Source organism: Alternaria ethzedia (assembly GCF_023757985.1).
Source record: "Alternaria ethzedia strain BMP 0044 chromosome Unknown scaffold_50, whole genome shotgun sequence".
Classification (NCBI taxonomy): domain Eukaryota; kingdom Fungi; phylum Ascomycota; class Dothideomycetes; order Pleosporales; family Pleosporaceae; genus Alternaria; species Alternaria ethzedia.
In genome coordinates this window covers 93449-114797 of record NW_026056243.1, presented here as the reverse complement: position 1 = coordinate 114797, position 21349 = coordinate 93449, and the positions used below count along the sequence as shown (strand labels likewise).

General features: G+C 51.5%; 8 protein-coding genes across 8 annotated transcripts; 3 read left to right on the top strand and 5 right to left on the bottom strand.

Annotated features, from left to right (window-relative positions):
- Nucleotides 1–583: 583 nt before the first annotated feature.
- Nucleotides 584–2571, top strand: J4E87_010531 (uncharacterized protein; the record flags this gene model as incomplete). Its single annotated transcript, XM_049382104.1, has 2 exons — nt 584–643; nt 691–2571. 2 exons carry the CDS (start codon nt 584–586, stop codon nt 2569–2571), a joined length of 1941 nt encoding a protein of 646 aa, XP_049228182.1.
- Nucleotides 2572–3002: 431 nt separating this feature from the next.
- J4E87_010530 (uncharacterized protein) lies at nt 3003–4499 on the bottom strand (the record flags this gene model as incomplete). Its single annotated transcript, XM_049382103.1, has 2 exons — nt 3003–3462; nt 4060–4499. The coding sequence occupies 2 exons, from the start codon at nt 4497–4499 to the stop codon at nt 3003–3005; spliced, it is 900 nt and encodes a 299-aa protein (XP_049228181.1).
- Nucleotides 4500–5190: 691 nt separating this feature from the next.
- Nucleotides 5191–6893, bottom strand: J4E87_010529 (uncharacterized protein; the record flags this gene model as incomplete). Its single annotated transcript, XM_049382102.1, has 3 exons — nt 5191–6312; nt 6463–6540; nt 6591–6893. The coding sequence occupies 3 exons, from the start codon at nt 6891–6893 to the stop codon at nt 5191–5193; spliced, it is 1503 nt and encodes a 500-aa protein (XP_049228180.1).
- A 1066-nt stretch (nt 6894–7959) lies between these two features.
- On the bottom strand, nt 7960–8940 carry J4E87_010528 (uncharacterized protein; the record flags this gene model as incomplete). The annotated part of the gene is made up of 2 exons (XM_049382101.1): nt 7960–8162; nt 8211–8940. The coding sequence occupies 2 exons, from the start codon at nt 8938–8940 to the stop codon at nt 7960–7962; spliced, it is 933 nt and encodes a 310-aa protein (XP_049228179.1).
- An 829-nt stretch (nt 8941–9769) lies between these two features.
- On the top strand, nt 9770–10517 carry J4E87_010527 (uncharacterized protein; the record flags this gene model as incomplete). The annotated part of the gene is made up of 2 exons (XM_049382100.1): nt 9770–10111; nt 10167–10517. The coding sequence occupies 2 exons, from the start codon at nt 9770–9772 to the stop codon at nt 10515–10517; spliced, it is 693 nt and encodes a 230-aa protein (XP_049228178.1).
- A 554-nt stretch (nt 10518–11071) lies between these two features.
- Nucleotides 11072–12305, bottom strand: J4E87_010526 (uncharacterized protein; the record flags this gene model as incomplete). Its single annotated transcript, XM_049382099.1, has 2 exons — nt 11072–11871; nt 11921–12305. The coding sequence occupies 2 exons, from the start codon at nt 12303–12305 to the stop codon at nt 11072–11074; spliced, it is 1185 nt and encodes a 394-aa protein (XP_049228177.1).
- Nucleotides 12306–13159: 854 nt separating this feature from the next.
- Nucleotides 13160–17520, top strand: J4E87_010525 (uncharacterized protein; the record flags this gene model as incomplete). Its single annotated transcript, XM_049382098.1, has 3 exons — nt 13160–13228; nt 13276–13723; nt 13775–17520. The coding sequence occupies 3 exons, from the start codon at nt 13160–13162 to the stop codon at nt 17518–17520; spliced, it is 4263 nt and encodes a 1420-aa protein (XP_049228176.1).
- A 48-nt stretch (nt 17521–17568) lies between these two features.
- Nucleotides 17569–18976, bottom strand: J4E87_010524 (uncharacterized protein; the record flags this gene model as incomplete). Its single annotated transcript, XM_049382097.1, has 5 exons — nt 17569–17683; nt 17857–17986; nt 18040–18646; nt 18717–18835; nt 18895–18976. 5 exons carry the CDS (start codon nt 18974–18976, stop codon nt 17569–17571), a joined length of 1053 nt encoding a protein of 350 aa, XP_049228175.1.
- Between the last annotated feature and the right edge of the window lie 2373 nt (nt 18977–21349).

The following is a 21349-nucleotide window of genomic DNA, read 5'->3' as shown; positions in this document are numbered from 1 at the left end:
CGAGTGCACATGCATCTTGTTATCACTATACAGTGGACTGAAAAGAATGGACTTGTAACCACATGACTGCAGGTCTATCGCTCTACCCGATGCTTTGGCCTCATTTCGTAGCTATGGAAGGTAGGGAGAAGCATTTCACGCTCTGCGGCTCACCTTGCGCAGGTGCTCGGCCGTTTGCACTTTCACTACCACAAATACCTGCCACAATAGCACCTGGCCCGCAACGCGCTTTGATGGCAGTCTTGGCGACTCGAACAATGCTTTAACCCGCGCCGCCTCTGACGCTGTGAACTACCATCGCCCCTCTGCTACCCAGCTCAACACCACTGGCACAGACACACTTCTTGCACCCACGCTCCCTGAACCGTCAGCACTTCCATCGGTTGATTTCCTCCATCACAGACTTTCATCCGCTGTGCACATCATAGTCTTCGCTAGACAAATCGCTCCCCACTGGTCCTCCGTCGCCACTCCTTATTACAGACGCGTGTGCAGTCCACTATCATCACCTCCGAGCACAGACTTGTGGACAGCAGTCTTGTAAGGGCCTTGACATTACCTCAATGAGTCAAGATCTAACATCATGAAGGCCATGGACTCTGCTACCATGTTCGCTACCGGCGCATCGTATGGCTCGTCTATGGTTGGTATCGTGTCCTGACCGCTAGACTCGTGATTAACATCTCATAGCCTGCACAACCCCCGGCGAGCCATGATCTCACCCACCTCAAGGCAGCGCTCAGCGGCTTCGCCGACCTCGCCATTGACAAGAACATTGAGCGCACCACCGTCATATACGTCGTCGGCTCTACTCTTCCCAAGCGAGTCCGCAAGCTGGGCGTCAAAGACATCGGTTCATCACTGAACAGCATCTTCTGCAGGGAGAGGATTTTCCACAACGACAAGGAGGCTTTGGATTCGCTCGAGGGCATACTAAGCAAAGCCATCGACTACCACATCACCGCCACGGACATCGCGATCACCGACGATCGGTACAAGGAGTTAAGCGCTGCTATCAAGTTCGAGCTTGAACACATATCAGACAAGCAGGCTTTCTTCGCTCTGATTGATCGTTTCGTATCCAAGGTCAGTGATTGCTCGGGTGTGCCTGTGCCTGCAGCCATCCACGCTGCCAAGCGGAATGTGGCTTCGGGCTCTGTCGCTGGCCACTGGCAGACCAACACACTTCCGATGAAAACTGGCTCCAACTGGAATGTCAGCCATGAGGGCAATGCAACCACTGCAGCTGAATCGGACGACATGGACTACGACTTCGATGGTGCTCCAGATATCCACACCAATTCCGCTCCAGGATCCGGAACCTCGCCTTTTCTTGGCGCTGTCTTCACATTCCAGCCTGGTAATGCATCCCAGGAGCCGACTTCACCTGCACACACGAAGTTAGCGCCACGGCAAGGGGATCACGGCTACCTCGACGGAATCTCTTACGAGCTTCGCCAAAAAGGGCTGGAGTTCTTCCATGACGAAGTGGAAAGAATGCACTGCGAATTAAGCCCCTTCCAGGGCATGCTGCTCGATCAGGACGGGCTTTACGAGCTGACGCACGGTCTGGATGCCAAGGTTCTCCACGACATACACATGGAAGTATCATCTTGTTCTACTCCGCCGTCAGACACGTGGCTTGATGAGAAGTACAAAGACGGTGTACAGATGGAGCTCATCGCTCTGGGCGAAGCAAGCAACTTCCTAGCAAGAGTGAAAGAGGTCTTGCACTCCAGAGACGTCGAGATGGCCGACGTATCCGCTCACGATAGCTGGGCCGATCCAACGCTCAACCAAGAAGAGTTCGACGCGCTCAACCCTCTGAAAGCCCCGTCTTCGCTTCAAGGCTTATCAGTCGACAAGCGCCGACACTTTCTCTGCCGTATGCTACGCAAAGCGAAGCGCATGAACGCCAAAGCAAGATCAGCGCAGAAAGAGCGGTTACAGCCTTCAGAGATGATGGATATGGTGCATCAAGACGAACTCGCAGTCCTTCACCGCATCGACTCCGCAATGCAGGGCTCAATCTTCAAGCGAGATGATGCGGCAATCGAAAGAGCGTATGATAGCCAGTCTGAGTCTGAACTCCGTGATTGCGGCAAACTGAACTCTTTCGTAAACAAAGTGAAGGGCTACCATCGGCGTCTGAGGAACTTCATCTCGTTGGCGAAGGGCCATGTCGTTGACGCCTTCGGGTTGCGTGGAGACAGCGGCGCTGCTTATACTGCTGATGCAGAGTACCTTCCTTCCACTCCTCCACCAGTCCAAGACATCAAATGCTCATTCATCTCCGCCCTTACAGATGCCATCAAAGCCATGAACTCCAGCCTGAGCGCCACATACAATCTTGACCAACTCCTTCTCCAGCCAGCCGAGGTAGCCGATCTCGTGTCTAGACTGGAAGCTCGCATGCGGAGCGACCTTGAGCAAAAGTACATCGACACGCCTTTGACATATCGGGAGCAAGAGACTCGATATGTTCAGGCTGCGAACCACTTTCTACAATGGATACAGGATACTCACTGCTTCAGTGAGACCGTCAAGGAGTATCGTCAGTTGACATCTTGACGACATGTTCGGTGACGGTGCTACCACGATGCAAAACCCGTCGATCTTGTGTTGTGCAACTGGGATATGTTATAACTCTGGACTGAAAGTAAGCAATGCTCTGGCTCAATATTGTGTCTGGAGGCGGAGCAGCTTCCGACTATCGCCGTGTAAACGGTGCGGAGAATGTGTTTCGGATGTTCAAACAGCGAGTGGGATTGATGATCCAAGACCAAAGTGGCTTGGGTCGTTGATAACGATGCTACCTTCATCGCATTCAGGTTAGTCTGTAAGTTACCACTGTTCAACTTCACATCGCATTGGATTAACATTTGGCAGGAACAAACATTCGGACTACTAGTGCTCGCGTTTCATCACTACCAGGTGTCGATCAAGCTTTTGTTTGCTTCTATCATTCCTTCCTTCTTATATGTCATCATCATCCCATCACCTCACACTTTCAATCCCGACATACCCTTCTCAATATCCCTCTCCATCTTATCCAGCTCCACCACCATCTTCGCCCTTCCCGCAAACTCCTCCAACCCCTTCGGCGTACTGTTAGGCCCAACCTTAGCCACTGCTTTCCTATACTCCATTGTCTGCTCCCTCTTATCCTCCTCATCCCAACTATTGCCCTGCATTTTAGCGTTAACCATATCCGCCGCCTCATGCTCCATCTTCCTAGCCAGAGTGAGGAGTTGCGGTAGAGAAAGCTCTGTGAAGTCATCCCAGAAGGGAGCCACACCCGCATCCATACATGCCGCTAGTAGCTTTACTTCCATGCCACGGGCTAGTTTGGGGATCTTGACGTTGAGATCCATGAGGGTTTGAAAGAAATCGGTGATTGTCTCTGCGCGGGTTTGGTCCATGGTGAGTAAAAATCCGGTTGAGTGTGAAGGCTTTGTGAGTCTGATGATGAAGGCAAACTCTTGAAATTGTTCTCCTGGAGAGGTGAAGAAGAGAAGGGGTGAATTGGTGGTGGAACTACTGTGATCGCCTTATGAACGGTGGTACTCTGTTGCTGTGGAATGACCACAGCTATACACATTGTTTAGTCACTGTATTGCCGCTACTCAGTTGTAGTCATCGGCGCGCTCTGCTCCACCATTGTGACAACATGGTAATATACCGAATGAAAGCCATTGACTTTGTGGTGTGACAATAAGGCAGTGAAAGTGGAGTGGAGACCGAGCGAAACCATACCGAATTTGAGATCTCAATCAGGCGACCTCCAGGGGCGGTCCTTGAACGGTCCTCGTATAAGCCTTTGATAATGCATGTGGCTATATAATACTATAAGAGCAATTATACACTACCAGCATGAGTACCGAGAAGGATATCTTGCGGAGTAATTGCGGAGATCTTGCGACCGATAGGAACAACAGCATGAAGATGCGCTTCTCCGCGAGAAAGGCGCATCTGAATAAGCTCCACCTTCTCGCTATCCTCTATACGAATCATCGCCCTTCCTTTCTTCACGTCGACACAGCCCCCTCCTTAGCACACCTCCCCGTCCACTCCCTCGCCCTCTTCTCAAACACCCCCCTCTCATTCGCAAACTCATTCGCAATCCCCACCTCAACCGCACTCTCCAACTCGGGATGATCAAGCAACGTCCTCAAGCCAATCAAAACCTTCTCCATCGTATTATTATGATGCCACTCCTCGCCCAGCATCCTCCAGCTCACAACGCCCGTCCTACCGTCAACATTGGGATGGTAGATTTTAGTCGTGAAGTTGAGTTTGGGTGGCGCCTCAGGGTATTCGTCGGTGAATTGGATGTGGAAGGCGAAGGTACCGCCTTCGTAGGGGGAGGCGGAGAGGCCGTGCAGGGTGCCTGTCCATTCGAATATGTCGCCGTGTTTTAGTTCGACGGAGTAGCCGGCTGCGGGGGTCTTGCGCAGGCTTTGGTATTCTTTTTCGAGGCGTTTTTTTGTGGGCGTCATGGTTGTGAGATATTATCAGTTGAATGCCTTCCGATAATGGAGATTGACAGGATAAGCAATGAGAGTAATGCGAAATGTTATCGCGCAGCTGAAAGAGAAAGATGTTGAGGATGTTGGCTTGGTTTGGCCTACGTCATAGCGCGACTGTCGCGGTGCGCGTTGGTCCGACGCGACTTCCCATCCCTTTCTATCGACGCGCCTCACACGTTGCACTATTGGAATGCGCACGTGCGCATTGGATTGAACGCCTTATCGCAATTATACGAATGGTGTTCCTTTGTTGTGATATGCGCGAGCGCCTGCGCGCAGCAGGCTATCATACAGCTTCTCTATTGCAATCATTCTGTATAGCCTCATCAACCAGATGGAGATGCACTATGGCAGATATCTTCCGGTATATCTGCAAGCCTTGCGCTTTAAGTCCCGTCTTTCCAATCAGACGTACTCGTTCTCGCCAACCCCGTCGCGCGTCGAGGTTTGGCCAAACTCCACTCCTGCATCGAACCCGAGAGCTCCGCCATCCGCTTGCTATATGGCTTCCTTCTCGCTACCACTAGCCGCGTTCAAATCATTCCATTACCCTCATTCCGTTGCGATTCTACCCTTCCGCCTGGGTAACAGGTCTGTCTTAGAGTTTGCGCCAACGCTATCTCCGTAGCGTGCCGCGCATCCGAAGAAGAGACTCTGCACCCTATACCTCCATCGGGTCGAGAAACTTTGCAGCCTTGCCTGCGAATTCCCTAAGACCTATGGCATCGGTTCCCGGACGATACCTCGCCGTCAATCGAATGTACGCATTTTCATGGGAAACCTCGGCTTTCCCGCTATGCACGTCCATTAGCAGGCGGCGAAAAGCATCATCTTCGATTTGCTTCGCTAGCCTCATAAGCTCGTGAGTATCAAGCGGTAGGTAGTCTTTCCAGAACGGCGCTGTGCCCATGGCTTGATAGACTTCAACGAGCGCATGCTGAAGGGCTTCGTCGTGCTTGAGGTAGGATACCAAGGTGTTGGCCTCCACAAGCTTGTCGTAAAACTCGACGAGTGTGCCGCTGCGAAGATCGTTGGCGAGCTTGATGTGGTGTGGCTTAGCCGACGTGGGCTCTTTGAGGAGGGCCAAATCAGCGTCCATAAGCATGTCGCTATACGCCACGAGCGTGCCAGGTGCCATCGAGGAGGGGATTTGTGTGCGAGTTCTCGGGAAGGAGAAATCGCTGTCACTTGTCACCGGTGCATTGCCGCCACGGTCAGCGCTCGAAGACCTTGACGCGGATCGATAGCGGTATCCAGCACGGCCACGAGGAACTTTGACGAAAGCTCCTATCTGCTGAGGAGATTGCGACCGGGTGACTCTTCTACTCTGCCTCAAGGCCTCACGCACAGACCGCTGATGTCTATGGATCAGCGCGGAGAAGTTGCTGCTATACTTGAAGCTGCTCCACATCTCCTGCCGACGAGTTGAGTACTCATTGAGTATGAGCGATGGGACCGAAGCCAATTGCCTCCGTATGACCCTTCGATCTATGCCTCGAAGAATGTCGAATTCTGCGTAGCGCGCCATATTGATCAGCTGGCTCTCAGGAAGGCGGGTCCGGGATGAAGTCTGGGCTGGGTTCCTCGACTTGAGAGCGCAGTACAGGCCAACTAAAGTCTTAAAGCGAAAGTCTTCATTGATACAGAGAAGACGTGTCGATTGCTGACGTAGCGGCCGAAGTTCCCTCAACTCCTCATCCGACAGTGTGTCTTCTTCGGCTTGAGCAGCGGCCTGGGCGGAGACCGTCTCTTCGTTAAGCGTAGGCGCGCTTGGTTCTACTGGCTTTGATGACAGCGCAGCCGTGGTCGGGGAGGTATGAATAGCTGTTGCTCGAACTGGCACTTCGCTAACGGATGTGATGTTGGCATGCTGATGGGAAAGCTGAAGTTGTTACTAACGAACAGGTCAGAAATACTACGGAGCCTAACTAACCGATGCGTCTTGCTCTTCGAACACGGAGGCTACAGGCGCCACATGCACATCTTCCACATCTATCTGAGGTGTGACAAACTGAATCTGGTTAGCAAGGGGCCCTACAAGCTAGAATGACGGAGCTCTACGTCGGTCTGCGTCTCAGATGGAACATTTGTTGCAGAATCTCCACTGACTTTGAGACCACCCGTAGGGACCGTTGGAGTGTCACGATCTGGTACAGCACGTGGCGCAGCAGTTCCAGCTTGCAGTATTTGGATGAGCAGGGACTTCATCACTTGTTGCTCGGCCTTGAGCTGATCGATGCTTGTTTTGACCTCGTCAAGATCAGCCTTGGTAGCGAGTCCTCCAGTTTCATGGGCGACTGTGTCGCCGACCCTCCGTAGAGGCACGGAAGCAGTCGTAGTTGAGCGGTCGGGTGAAGAAGACATTGTGAAGCTCTTTGATGTCTTGTGGTGGTGCGAGTGGGTGGTCGTGAGATCGGAGTGAAAGATCGTGCCGAGCGCGCTCCGCTGGTAAAGACTTTGAGAAGAAGGTTGAAAGCTACAGAAGTCTGATTACAAGAGTTGAGCTCGTCGGTGGGTGTTGAGGTCGTTCATCGGGCGGCTGGCCTGCGTTTATATACTCCTAGGGAGCCGCTGAGCCCACCATGTGATGACTCCCTTCGCTCGGTGAATGACCGTGGCGCTGCTCATTGTCGTGGTCCGTGGAGACGCAGCCATGACATCTGTCGCAGATGAAGTGAATGGTATATAGGCAGAAGATCGAGAACTTTCCGATGTGTAGTGGAGACTTCGTAGCAAAGGCTGCGCCGTTGTGTCATGGTATATACTTATATCGTGCTAAAAGACGGTGCAGCTCGGGTTATTATCATGAATTCGCACTGCTATGTCGTTGTCGATATATAGAGCAGAGCATAGGTTGCGAGCTTCAATCAGTCGCTGTGGTGTATAAATTGGCCTTCCAGCCCCTCCACTAGTCGCGTAGACCCGCGCGAAGTCGAAAGGTTAGCGGTAGGGAAATCCGGGAGAAGCCATTTCTGTCTTCCATTGTTAGCGATAGAGGGGAAAGTGTAGGTAACAAGCAGCTATGCAGCAAAAGAGCTATTTATATTAGTGGTGATCAACAACCTACCCTCGCGAGTCTCCTTCACGTCGATTAAGGTGAACATTTGGTGTCGCTATTGTGTACAATAACTTTGCGACAATAGCTACCGGCCGGGTTGCACGACGTACTCACGGTCACAGCCACTTGTGCACAGACCAGACCACGCTAGGCGCCTTTCTAGAAGTGCGCGTTGTCGGCACCAGTTTACGGAAGGCTTCGCTTGGCTCAGACGTAGGTAAGTACAGTTCTACGCACCTACGAGCTGTACTTTCTGCTACTTACAGGAGATCGTGTATGTATGATCGAGGCAACGTCATTGAATTGGTAGATTGGGAAAGAGACTGGGAGGCAACGCCCGAAAACAAGATGTAGCCTGTCATACGACCAGTTTCATATTCGCTTTCCGACGGCGGAAGCATCACCAACCCTATAACCAAACTTGAGCAAGTCTTGCTCCTCTATCTGGGCTTTCTTCTCCAGTAACTCGTCAACATCCCACGTCGCACCCAGTAATCGGCCATTCAACCACATCCTCTTCTCAATGCTTAACCACACGCAAAACGCGCCACCAAGAGCAACATCATCTGTGAGATCTACAAAGTCAGCAAAACAATACCACGATTATACAGGGATGCACTCACAAGAACGGAAGCTGTCAGGCGTAGTCTTATCCGCCATCTCAGTATTCACAGCCCCAGGATGCACAGCAACCGCTAGTATACCATCCGGACCATACTGCTCTGATAAAAACTCAACAAGACGTGCCTGCGCAAATTTCGAGATGCAATACGCAGTATTCGCAATGTGTCCGTTGGTGATGCATGCTGCAAAGGAGTTGATGGCGATAAACGTCTTCGCGCCATCACTCTCCTTTAGCAGCGGAACAAAATGATGCGCAACAAGATATGTGCCTTGTACATTTACGTCGAATACATCTTGGAAATCTTGCGGATTGCCTTGGTCGACTTTCAACACTACCGGTCCTGAGTACCCCGAATTGACGATCACAACGTCCAGCCTTTCCACTTCTTCTTTCACGTTCCTCGCAAGTTGCGCAACGCTTTCGTTGGATGTTATGTCGAAATCCAGGCTCTTAATGGTTGTCGAAGAGTTGAGGGTTTGAGCTTGTTTGGCGACTGCTGCTAGCTCTTGGGCTGAAGATGACCTTGCTGCTAAGATGAGAGACGCGGCACCCGCTTGTGCATATGCGTATGCAATTCCGGCTCCAATGCCGCGAGATGCACCGATTATGAGGACGTTGAGCGGCTTTGGTAATTTGTTGGAAGCTGGGTCTAAGGCGGCGGTCGGTTTCTTATGTATCGTCTTTGTGAAACCGCTGGCGAGCGTGGTATCTCTTGTTCGTTGCGACATGGTGTTATTCTAAGCGGATCAAGGAAAAGACATCGTGGAACATGTTCGCGGCTCGTTCTCGATATAAAGGTGCGCCTTATCTGGCCCAAAGAGGGTTGGTCAAAATGAGTCATTCTGAGCCGACGCGATACATTCCAGCCTTTGCCTATCTTCATTGTTTCTCGCGCTCACATTATGCATCAAGATGGCGATGAAGTAGCGAACCGGGAATTCGCGTGACATGAGATGAGATCTTGGTACGGTCGTAGATCTGGTAGCGACCCCGCAGACCTCGCATCTTACTCAGCACAGAAAGCTTCCCAAAGCTTGACCATGCCTAAGCAACGCGCACTCTCACCCTAACAACATGGTGCTGTTAGTAATTCAGCCTCCGGAATCACTAACAACGTCGGTGAGGCGATCGAGAGCGGAGATGGGTATATGACGCGAGGCGCTAACGTAGCGCGATGGGCAAATACAGGTGGGTCCAGCCTGACGCGTCTGGGATCATGACGAACATTTCTTTTTCGAGCAATCCTGAAAACCAACATTCCATCCCACCACTCTGCAACCTCCGGGAACATCATGTACCAGTATGTGCTGCAGCAGCAAGCTTCAATTTATAAGCCCAAGTACGCCCTGTGGACGACCTCGGGACGAAAGCCATCCGGAAGCATTATTCGGATGCAGCTAGGCAATAGTAAGATACGCGAGCGAGACCTTTGACGACATTATGATTTGAAATGTAGTTCTTAGGAGCTTCGGGGTATAAATTATGAGGCTCCAGCCCCATCGGCAAGATCACTTCCCGCATACCACATCGACGGCATCACACCCTGAATACTTCAACATGACACGTACCCTCATCATCTTCGGCGCGGGGCCAGGAATCGGTAATCACGTGGCTTCTGAATTCGCGTCTAAAGGCATTGAGCATGTCATCCTTCTGTCGCGCAACACAGAACGTCTCGAGAAGGAAGATGCGCCTTTTGTCAGCAAAAGCAACTCCTCCGTCAGAGTCGACACCCTGCGCATCGATCTTGCGGATACAAAGGCTATCCCGGATGTACTAAAGCAGCTAGACAGCATGACCGAAGGCGAGGACGTAGAAGTCGTCTTCTTCAACGCTGCTCGTATAAAGCCGAACGATGTCCTGGGTGTCAGCGTGGAGGAGATTGAGGAAGACTTCCAGGTAAACTATCCATTTCCGAGACCACCATTCCGCAATTCACTAACCGAAACAACAGACAACCAATCTAGCCCTCTACGTCATAGCACAGCACTACATACCCAAACTCCAGAGCCTGGCCAAGTCAAACTCCTCGCTCAAGCCCGCTCTTCTCGTTACGAATAGCCACCTGCCATGGGATCCGGTACCGCAACTCCTTTCACTGAGTCTGGTGAAGGCTTCGCAGAAGAATATGGTGGAGAGCTTCAGTCGTGCGTTCAGTGATAGTGGCGTGCATATCGGGCTGGTTTATGTCGAGGGAGTTGTAGCGCCGGAGAATAAGGTGCTGAACCCCAAGACGATTGCGGAGAGGACTGTGGCATTTTGGGAGGTTGGAGAGGGAGTTGGCGTTCACATCAAGGAGAAGTGATGTTGAAGTAATGAATGCGAATGTCAGAGATGAATACTATAAATGAAGCGTACTTCCGCACATCACCGACCGCATCGATGTTCGTAACATGATGTGGAAGTCGTGTTTTCTCTTTGGCCTGGACACGACGCGCAGTTGTCGACGTTCTTCGAGCCTCAAGACTACCTAGGTACAAAATAGCACTTTATGCATCGATGCCAAGCCCTTATCGTTGTTAGGGTCGCTGTGGTTTGATGAGGTAGGGGGTTGATGAGGTAGTCTTGGCAAGCCATTCGATAGCGTGCGGGCGGGACGCGTCGGGATGCCAGCCCCTCTTTTCGTCTCCGGATGAGAGACGCGTCGCACCACGACTCACTTTCATCAACCCATCATCTCTCTTTTCGAATCGTGCGCATAGCACGACTATCTTGTTGCTCCCTTAACGCATACACAATTTTGTTACGGTATGAGGGTCGCAGACACGACGATTCGCCACATGGTCATAGCCGCCGGTGTGTGCTTCGCATCAGCCAAACTGGGTTCCTTCATGGATCGGGCGACAAACGGCTTGTCTGTCACGCGGGCAAGTTCAAGCCACTGATATCGGCTGAAGGCTGCACCCCGCGGATGAGCTCGCTCATGACCAATCCACTGCCAGGGCCCATGCAGATTCCACTTGTACCTTGTCCGGTATTGACATAAACACCGCCCGGCATATACGGCCCTCGTGCTGCATTAGAGAGCTTCCCCATCAAAGTGCGCATTGGGACTTTTGCAATGATTGGCCTACCCTCAGCCAGGATCGGTCGATAACAGCGCCCGGTTTCCAACACTGCCAGCTCGATATCGTCGATATCTACGAACTGTGAAGCAATTTCCTTCATAACGGCGATCGACGCGGCTTGAGGTATCACCTCTACCGCTGTTGCAGGCATGACTTCGGCATCGCCAACGTAGCCGCCTACGTAGAGTCGTCCGTCTCGATAATCGGATATTTCTACTGGCGCTCCAGCGACGTTTTCGACATACACTTGGTGGCAATAGTCGGTGTTCGAAGGGCGCGGGGCCTTCAGAATCAGCCAGTTACCTGCCGATCGATCACTTTCCTCAAATTCGAGCTGGAAACTAGACGAGGGGAACAAGTTCTCAAGGACTCTCCCACTCCATGATCCTGCCGCTATCACGAGTGTAGCGCACTCGACTTCGCGGAGCTCGTCGTTGTGCTTGATCGTGACTCCTGTCAGCTCTTCTTGTTCAGCGTGCACACGGTGAACCTCCGACTTAAAAAGCATCTTGACACCAAACTCTTCGCATTTCTGACGGAGGAAGTCGATAAACTTGCGCGTGTCCCTTAGATCGATCAGCCGAGAGCGTTCTACATCAGGTCGTGTATACGTACAAGCGTGCACAATCGTGTGGGTTACCCATGGTCACCTGGCAATACTGGTCTCGCCTGCGGATCCATTCTGGCAAAGGATACTGGGTGTGAAACTCAGGCACTGGGTCCCTCGCACTCAACAACTTATGCCTCACGGTTTTTGCGTATCCCCATCTGATGGCGCCTTCATACGATATCGCAAGTTGCTGGTGCAGCTTCCATGATAGATGGGCCAGCTCAGCAGTAGGAGCTATACGACCGTAATCCGACAAGACGCCGTTAGCTTTTCCAGACGCAGAACTCACGACATCTGGAGATGTCTCGACGATAACAATAGTTTCTCCGTTCTTGCAAGCGCTCGCCAGGTAGAAGGCTGTGGCTAATCCGTTGATGCCTGCTCCAATAATGACGGTTGTGGCGGATCGGGCCATTTTGTCGATGGTTTTTGGACCAGACGCAACAGCGAGCAGGTATTAACACTGCAAGCAGCCGACTCAATTCCTTACATAGGCAGCAATCGGCGATGCGCTGTACGTGTCACAGATATCCAGCCCAAGTGCCCATGTTGCTCGCCTGCAGATGCGGCATGCACTCAGCCCACCCGTGCCGCGTTACTGCATTACGTGAGCACCGGCGTTACGTTTCAATACCGTTGTGGTCATCATCCGAGAGTCACACTCGGACACAAACGTGTGTTAGACGGCTTGGCGCGTCTGACATTGAGACTGAGGTTCTCTCCAGCCTCGGATCGGCGGACATGCGCAACATCTATCCACGACTTCGGGCGGATCTATTATCGGCATGAAGATAAGTAGATTCGGACGCAATGGACTATCCCGTAAGACGCCAACCATCTGTAATGAGGCGAGATGAGATGCTGACACATCGAGCGTAGTTCGGCCGCCGACGAAAGACGAAAGACACTCTCGACACCGAGTCTCTAGAGCGCGTCCTATCCTCCCTCTCGATAGCCGATTCAACGAACTTCAACGATGAAGATGTCTTCGGCCCGCTCGGACTGAACACGCTCTTCAGTTCACCTCAGCCTCTGGTGGACATTATCTTCGTGCATGGATTACAAGGAGGGTCTCGGAAGACCTGGAGCAGCACCAAAAGGCTGGAACATTTTTGGCCGAAAGAATGGTTGTCTAGAGACCCAGGCTTCCAGAACGCCCGCGTTCACAGCTTCGGATACAAGTCTGACTGGATGAACACCAAATCGAGTATCCTCAACATAAACCACATCGCTGGAACGCTACTAGCTTCCATACAGAGTTCTCCTTCAATGAGAGAGACGCCGCATTCCAAGATCATTTTCGTTGCGCACAGTATGGGTGGTCTTCTTGTGAAAAAGGTAAGGCCGGCGTTGTACCTGACAGGACATGAAGCTAACAATGGGAGGCGCACATCGAGGCTCATGGAAACCTCAACTACGAAGACATCGCAGGTCGAATCGCAAGCATCTTCTTCCTCGGTACTCCGCACAAAGGATCCGACAGCGCCAAGTCGGCTGAGCTACTCGTCGCTCTTTCACCGTTTCATGGTGCCAAACCCTATGTCAAGGACCTTCAACCCGCTTCCGTCATGATACAAACCATCAACAATGACTTCCCACGCTTCTCAAAGACCTTGCAGCTATATTCCTTCTACGAGACTTTGGAAACTTGGGCAGGCACATCACAAATGATAGTCAGCGCGGACTCCGCTGTTCTAGGCTACGAACATGAGAAAAGGATATCCATGAATAAGAACCACCGCGGCATATGCAAGTTCGAAAGTCCCAAAGACCCGGACTTCATCCTTCTTCGGAACTCGCTCTGTCAGGCGATAGAAACGATCATGCGACATGGTAAGTCATATTCGCAGTGTCGATTGGCCCCACTCACATTTCTTGCCACAGTGTCTTCGAAACAACATGCGCACGATGTGCAGATGCTGCGCGGCCTGCAAGAATATCTGGATGTGCGCGACAAACCGGAAGACGATCTTTGCGAGCTGGAGGACCTCGCGCTCCCGGGTTCGGGTCTGTGGTTCTTGGATCTGGAGTTGTTCCGCAACTGGCGTGATAGCACCGTGTATGACATGATCCTGCCAGCGAGCCCAACCATCCCTCAGTCTCTGGAAGTCTTATGGGTCAATGCTATGCCCGGTGCAGGGAAATCTACCTTGGCAAGCCAGATCGTGGGCCATCTTGAAGCTGTCAACATGGACTGTTGCTACTATTTCTTCTCGTTAGAAGAACGATCTAAGTCAACGGTCAGTGGCATGTTGCGATCCATAGCATATCAAATGGCGCTACTGAACCCTTGTGTCCGGGAGAAGCTTCTGCGGCTGAAGGAGACTGGCGTTCAGTTCGATAGCTCGAAAGAGAAGATCATATGGCGGAAGCTCTTCGTTGGCGGTATTTTCACGTGCCCCATCCGTCGACCGCAGTACTGGATTATCGATGCTTTGGACGAATGCCGCGACTTCGAAGTGTTCCTCAACATGATCAGCAAACTGGAAGCGGTCTATCAGATAAAGATACTAATCACCAGCCGACCAACGCCGCAGATTAGGACAAAAATGGCCGTTGTAGGTGCGAGGGTATCTGAACACAGTTTCGGGGCTGACGACATTCAACACAACATCAAGAGATACATGGAGAACGGCCTACAATCACACAACCTTCAACGGGAGCCAGTGGAACGTCGGTTACATCTCACTGAGAAGATACTACAAAAGTCTGAAGGCTGTTTCCTCTGGGTGCAGTTGGTGATGGAAAAGCTAGAGCATGCTTATAGCATTGAAGACGTTGAGCGCATTTTGGACGAGATGCCACCTGGCATGGACAAGCTTTACAAAAGGACGCTGACGGAAATTCTGGATACCGACGAGGAGGGCAAGAAGCTTACGAGAGCCATCTTAAGTATCGTCGTGTGTGCCATGTACCCATTGACCGTTGCGGAACTTGCTAATGCATTGAAAATCCACCTTCGGATTACATTGCTTGAACATGCCATCAAATCAGCATGTGGCAATCTCATATTTGTCGACAGGTCCAGCCGCGTGTGCTTAGTGCATCAGACAGCCCGCGACTACCTGCTGAACTACGGGCTTTTTGAGACTTTCGCAACAAACTCGACGAATGCACACCATTCTCTAGCGACGTTATGTCTGGAGTACCTCAAGAGTTCCCAGATGAGACCCGTACGGATGCTGGCCTCTCCTGGACCGTCCACAGTGCGCATCGACCGCCGACTTGAGACGTCGCCGTTCGCCCAATACGCATGTCTTCATTTCAGTGATCACGTCCGTCGAGGAACTTCTGAAGACGACATTCTGTTGGACAGCATCTACAAGTTTCTCACAACGAATGGCCTGAGCTGGATCGAACACGTTGCCGCGACTGGAAAGCTGCGACCCCTCATACAAGCCTCGCAAAATCTACGCGGCTTCCTACAAGCACGAGCAAAGCACAAGCCATTGATCGACAAGAAATCGCAGTGCGTGCAGCAATGGTCTATAGACCTGGTTCGTGTTGTGGCCAAATTCGGCAAAAATCTACTCAGGCTACCTCAGTCGATCTACGGACTCATTCCTCCCCTAGTACCGCGCGAGAGTGCTTTCCTCCTTCAGTATGACAGCCGCAGGGGTATTGATGTAGTCGGTATCTCGAACGACTCATGGGACGATCGGCTCTGCGGTATGTCTTTCCATGGGAAGCTTGCCACTGCAGTCGCGAGCGGAGAGTCTACATTTGCTGTCGGCTTACAAAGCGGGATGGTGTTTGTATATGACCACGCTACGTTCCAGGAGATTTGCTCATTCCAGCATAAAGAGATGGTCAAGATCCTGCACTACAGCTCATCGGGTGACATGTTGGTTTCCGCAGGACTGAGACTCGTGAAGCTCTGGAACGTTTTTGATGGCGTCAAAGTGTGGGAAGAGAAAGTTACCGCTGAGCCATTGGCACTCTCATTTGCTCAAGAGGATCGCCAGATTATCGGCATTACAAGAAACAATGTTCTGGTGGTACGAGATTCCACGGACGGCAGACTTTTGAAGATGACTGTGCGCCCCTACTCGAATGCAGGACGAGGTCTCCAGCTTTTTCCTGGTGGCGACATAACATGTGCCAGTCTTGATGTCGCTTCGAACATGCTTGCCACAGTACATCGTGGTCATCCGATCATTCTATCAGAGCTCGATACCAACGAAGAGATTGGTCAATGCGAGCCCGACTCGAGCTTCAACGCCGAAACGTTCGACTTCTTAGAGCCTGCTGCCGCGATAGAGTTCTGCCCAAGCTCAGACATCAATTTGCTAGCCGTTGTCTACCGAGACGGAGGGCTTGCAACGTACGATCCCAGCGCCCAAGGTGCGTTGATCGACATGGTTCATGACTTCGAAGTCGAAAAACTTGCCTGTAGCCCCGATGGTCGCACGCTCGCGGTCGGTGACAGTACTGGTGCGATATTACTTTACGAGGCCGAGACGCTGAGACTTCTTTACAAGATAACTCATAAGTCAAATCATGCCATCCGAAAAATCACGTTCAGTGCCAACAGCGAGCGTCTTATCGATATCCGCGAGTCGCAATGCAATGTGTGGGAGCCGCCAGTCTTGATGCGCACAGAACCTCAAGAGACGGAGAGCATGTCAGATATGCTGCCAACGCACGACGAGAATGTTATAGTAGAAGAGGAAGTAGCGGAGATCTCTGCTATAGCTGCCACGGCTTGCGGCAAGTTCGTTTTGTGCGGTACCGATAACGGCGCTGTGGCATTGCACCAGACGGAAAAGGGAAGCCGCATTCAGCTCCTGTACGAACATGCGACAGGTAGCTGGATATCCCAAATCGCCATCAGCCCTAGGACTATCGCGAGCATTGGCGGAACGAACGAGCTCATCGTAAAATCGTACCAGGCTCTAGGCCAATGGGCGTGCAAGGATATTCTGCACATACACTACCAAGAGCCTATACGCCAGCTGCTCTTCAACGATCAAGGCTCCAAGCTGTTAGTCGTTTTGAACGACTCAGTCGTACATTTCGACCTAGAAGCTGATGGAATCAGCAGCAAATCTGAGCCGACGTCCGATGAAATCTGGGCTAACCACCCCAGCCAACCAAACATGCTCTTCGCGATACAATACAACATCATCACGCAATATTCATGGAACGACTTTAGTTTGCTATCAACCCTGGGGAAGACGGAGATATTTGCCGACGGAGAGCCAAAGTTGATCGTGCAACACGCAGCACCAACGTCCGGCCGAAAACACATCGGTATCGCGTTGTCCAAGGGTGGCAAGCGCCCATCCACGATACTTACTGCTCTGCTAGACTGCTCGAGCTTCCACAAAACAGGCGCAGCTCCACACGTACTGCACCCTATCGCGTCGGGCGATGCCACAAAAGTGGAGCACATCATCGGCATCCAGGGCAACAAGCTGTACTTCCTGGACAAGGACCTGTGGCTATGCTCACTCACCCTCGGTGTCCAAGGCGCTAAATGCGCACACCATATGTTCATTCCTGACGAGTGGCTCAAAGCGAACAACCGGCCTCTGCTACTCCTCACGACGAATGGTGAACTGGTGATTGCGAGAAAGGATGAAATTGCTGTCATCAAACGACCGTTAACCTACACTATTGCATTCTGATTGTGCCAAGGACTTGAAGAAATTATCGCCAACACGACGGTCCTGCGCCTACGCATTCTTCTCTGGAGCCGACTCGGACTCCTTCTGCGCTTCTTGCTGTGATAGCCAGCCTTCCAGGCCATCGGGGAACATATCCACTAGCTTCTTCGTTTCCTCCGTAAAGCTATTTCGTGTGTTAGCGTGATCATATTTACTGGGAGTTCTTTTTTTCTTGTACGTACGTTTGACGATATCGTGGGTTTTGAGGGAATAGGGCGCAATCATGGAGTTGGCTTCGGCTGTCGCAGGTATCAGAATGGTCTTTCCATCAAATGATTACAAGCTTCGGCTACTTACAGATGGTACAGCGCATTCCTTGCTTCGAAATCTTCAATTGGATATGCAGCAGGATAGTGTTGCAGGTACGCCCTTTGTTGGGCTTTGCCGAAGCGATATCGTGTCTTTGCGCGCATGGTCCTGATCTCGTCTATAGGAAGCAAAATGTCAGCTAACAGTCTACAAACTCGATCTGTCACTTACACTCATTATGGCCCCAGAAGCAACATGCGTCATACACGATCGGCACGTTGTTCTCGTGATCGGTCGAAGTGTTGCCATACCACAAATCGCCATGAATGAGTGAGGGCTTCACCTCCCGTCCGTTCATTTCCATAGGGCGCAAGAGCCTCGGTATGACCTTTTCGAAGAGCGGCTCGAGCAACTCTTCGATCTCCTGCGGGCGCTCACCCCCCTCCTTCTCATCATGCTCCAGCATCCTCCTCATATTCTGCACAAAGTATTCTTCCCAGGTTCGCGTCCAAGTATTGTCCTGCGACAGCTTGCCGTTGTGCGTCGTGACGTGATAACCGAACTTCATGCCATCGGGGCGTCGACCCCGCGTAAGCTCCTCAAAGCGCTCCTCGCTTTTGATGTGAAACTCGGCGAGCGTTCTGGTCAACTGGTCCATATCGGGTATCTCGGTATCCATGTCATGGAAGGCTTGTAGGAAGAAAGCGAGGTCTTCGTCGGAATCGAAAACGCCCCATCCGATGGGGATGGGTGAGAAGCCGGGCAGAACTTCGCGCATGTCGACGGCTGAGTGGTACTCGCCTTCTAGCATACTACGGCCATTCGGACCTGGCGCGACCTGTTCTCACATTAGTCAGATCGCTTTTCTGCGGTGTATTAACCTAGAGTAAGATACTCGTGAGACAGACTTTGATGAAGTAGGATTTCGGTGTCGCGTCTGACGTTTCGACGTCGATTCGAGCGGATCGCGTCCACAGACTCGCGCCATGACCAACGGCAGTCACAATCTTTGATCCTTCTGGAAAGACTAGATAAACGGCGCGTCAGGCAATAGGTAAAGTACCAAGTCTTGGAGTTGGCCCTTACAGCGAACAACCGCATCGTCGACGTCAATAGAGGCGGAGAACCCGGCGGCAGCATCTGGCGCAAGTTCAAATGGGTTGGACATTGTTATGATGAAGCTAAACGGTGCAAATAAAAGGGATGAAGATATCGCCAAGTACGGATAAAGGTGTTACTTTCCATCATTCAAACCCACCAAGGCTGAAGCCAACAACCCCTCATCAGATTGCCCGTTCACCCCAAATCAGCTGTACGTGCGTGCGGCGCGGGCACGGTCCTGTATTGTGTGCATGTCGTGTGATTATGTGGTTTTTGGCTCTCTAATGGTTTTCAAAACGCGTAAGCGGAGTTCATACAGGTGATTGGGGGTGAGTTCTTACCCCGCATGCAGGTGAAGGAGCGCTGTTGCACGGCACGCCGGTGTATGACCAGTAAGACTCAGCGAGGATAATTGGCGCTGGCTTGATAGCTTTCAGGCAAAGGCGGCTCGTGTAGCGTTCGGGCCGTTCTTGTGCCGTAGTAGAGTTCGATGTATGATGAAGTGGCAGGCCTGTATGCGAGCCTTGCGGTTGTTATGCGAATGTTGAATGCCCAGTGTTCCGTCACCATCACCGTCACTACCACCTTCTTCGTCGTTATGACCTTCTCCTTGACCATCTCTCCAGACTGCACTTCCGAAGCAGAAAATAGTGTCGGTAGTTCATGCGCGACAGATCTACCGTCCCCTCGCAATATTCATCCCATTCCGCCCTCTCGCTGTTCTAATGAATCAACCCTTACTTCGTCCTTCTGCCTCTGCTTCGCCTTAATTTCTTTCCTCATCCTTCTCATCTGGATCTCCACCACTCTCATGCTGAGGCGAAGCATTGTCATCCCTGGGGCCATTGCTGCTGTGTCGAGGGGAAGGAGTAAGGGTGTCGACGCGAAACCAACTCGTCCAGTGACCGGTTCCGTGGGGTGTGATGGTTATGCGTGTATTTGGACGAAGAACTGGATATGATTATCCAGGTAGGATTAAGTAAATGTACTGTGACTGCTGTTGAAACTATCGCGGGGCTCGCGAGCTAGGTAATGACTGTGTAATGACTGTGTAACGACTGTGGTAACGAGAACGACTAACGCACAATTTTCGAGTCTCGTGGATTTTCTTAGGACATCTTCTAGCTTAGATCCCCTGGATTCCGTTCTGTCAAGGGATGCGGACATCTTGGCGGGAGGGGAAATTAGTCCAATAAGGGGACTAGGCGGTCACTAGTAAGAAAAAGTAGTTTTTGTAGAGGGAAGGAAAGGAGCGAGGCGACTGCTGTCAAACCCAGAATCTAATTCACGCGCCGTTTCGTTGACTCACAATCTTGGTATTCGCCATGCGAACAAAGCAGAGAGAGGCCGTGTCACGAGGAGGCACAGTAAACCCCCGCCCTTTTCCAAGTCAGTCAGAAAATGGTATCGTCATTCCCATACCTATGTCAGCAGCGAAGGTGGACATGGCCATGGGACCAAGGAACCAAGTTCGGTACAAACCTAATGTTCACCTTTCCCCGCTGCATAATCCACCAGCACAGCCAAGTCCCAAGGCCCAAGTACGCACATGACCAGTATCCGCGGACATGACGACCAAATTCCATGCCATGTCTATCTTGCAACAACACACCTGGATACCACCAATCCACTCTCCTTTCCATCATCGTGAGAACACGTTTCACTGACCCTCCTCCTCGGAAGAAACATGATCCCAAACGCGCATCCAAACACACATCCAAAACTTCCACCAAGAATAGCAACCCCCGAAACACCCGGCTAGGATTAAAAAACTTCCCGGAAGGTCGAAGCGGAAAGAGGGGGCGCGGGAAGAAGCAAATGGATGCTAGGTGGATATGAATAGCCGAGTCATGGTGTGCAGAACGGGAAGAAGCAAATATGCCCCAAGTGGGTTGTCGGGGGGCCAAGCGTAAAACACCGAAAGAAGCATGGAAAGGTGCCCAGGTGTGAGGAAAAAGAAAGCAAGTATGGTAGTCATGGTAATCATGGTGAACATGCGAAAACACTCTGGTACAGTGTGTCGTACAGGTAACGAACGACAGTCGATGATCTTCGTAGCATATGAAGAAAATCAAATTGGCATTGTACTGTGTTGTTACATTTCCACATAATGACGTGCGTACTAGATAGCGCATCCGCTGAAGTTGTTACATGTGAAAGCAAGAAAAGAAGAAGAAGAAGAAGTAGTAGTAAACAGTTGCATTCAATCAATCAGCCAGAATCGAAGAATCGAAGAAGAAGAGAAACGCCTATTTGCACAGAATCGGCCTCTCCTCAGCCTTGTCCTTTCGCAAAGAAACCTTGAAAATGGGGACGTAAGGGAGAGAAAATGCTCGCATCAATACACACACACTTCAGTCAAGACCGTAGAAAGAATTAATGTTTGCACATGCTTTAATCCTCAATCCGCGCCCCCGATTCCTGCCACCCAAGTTTCCCT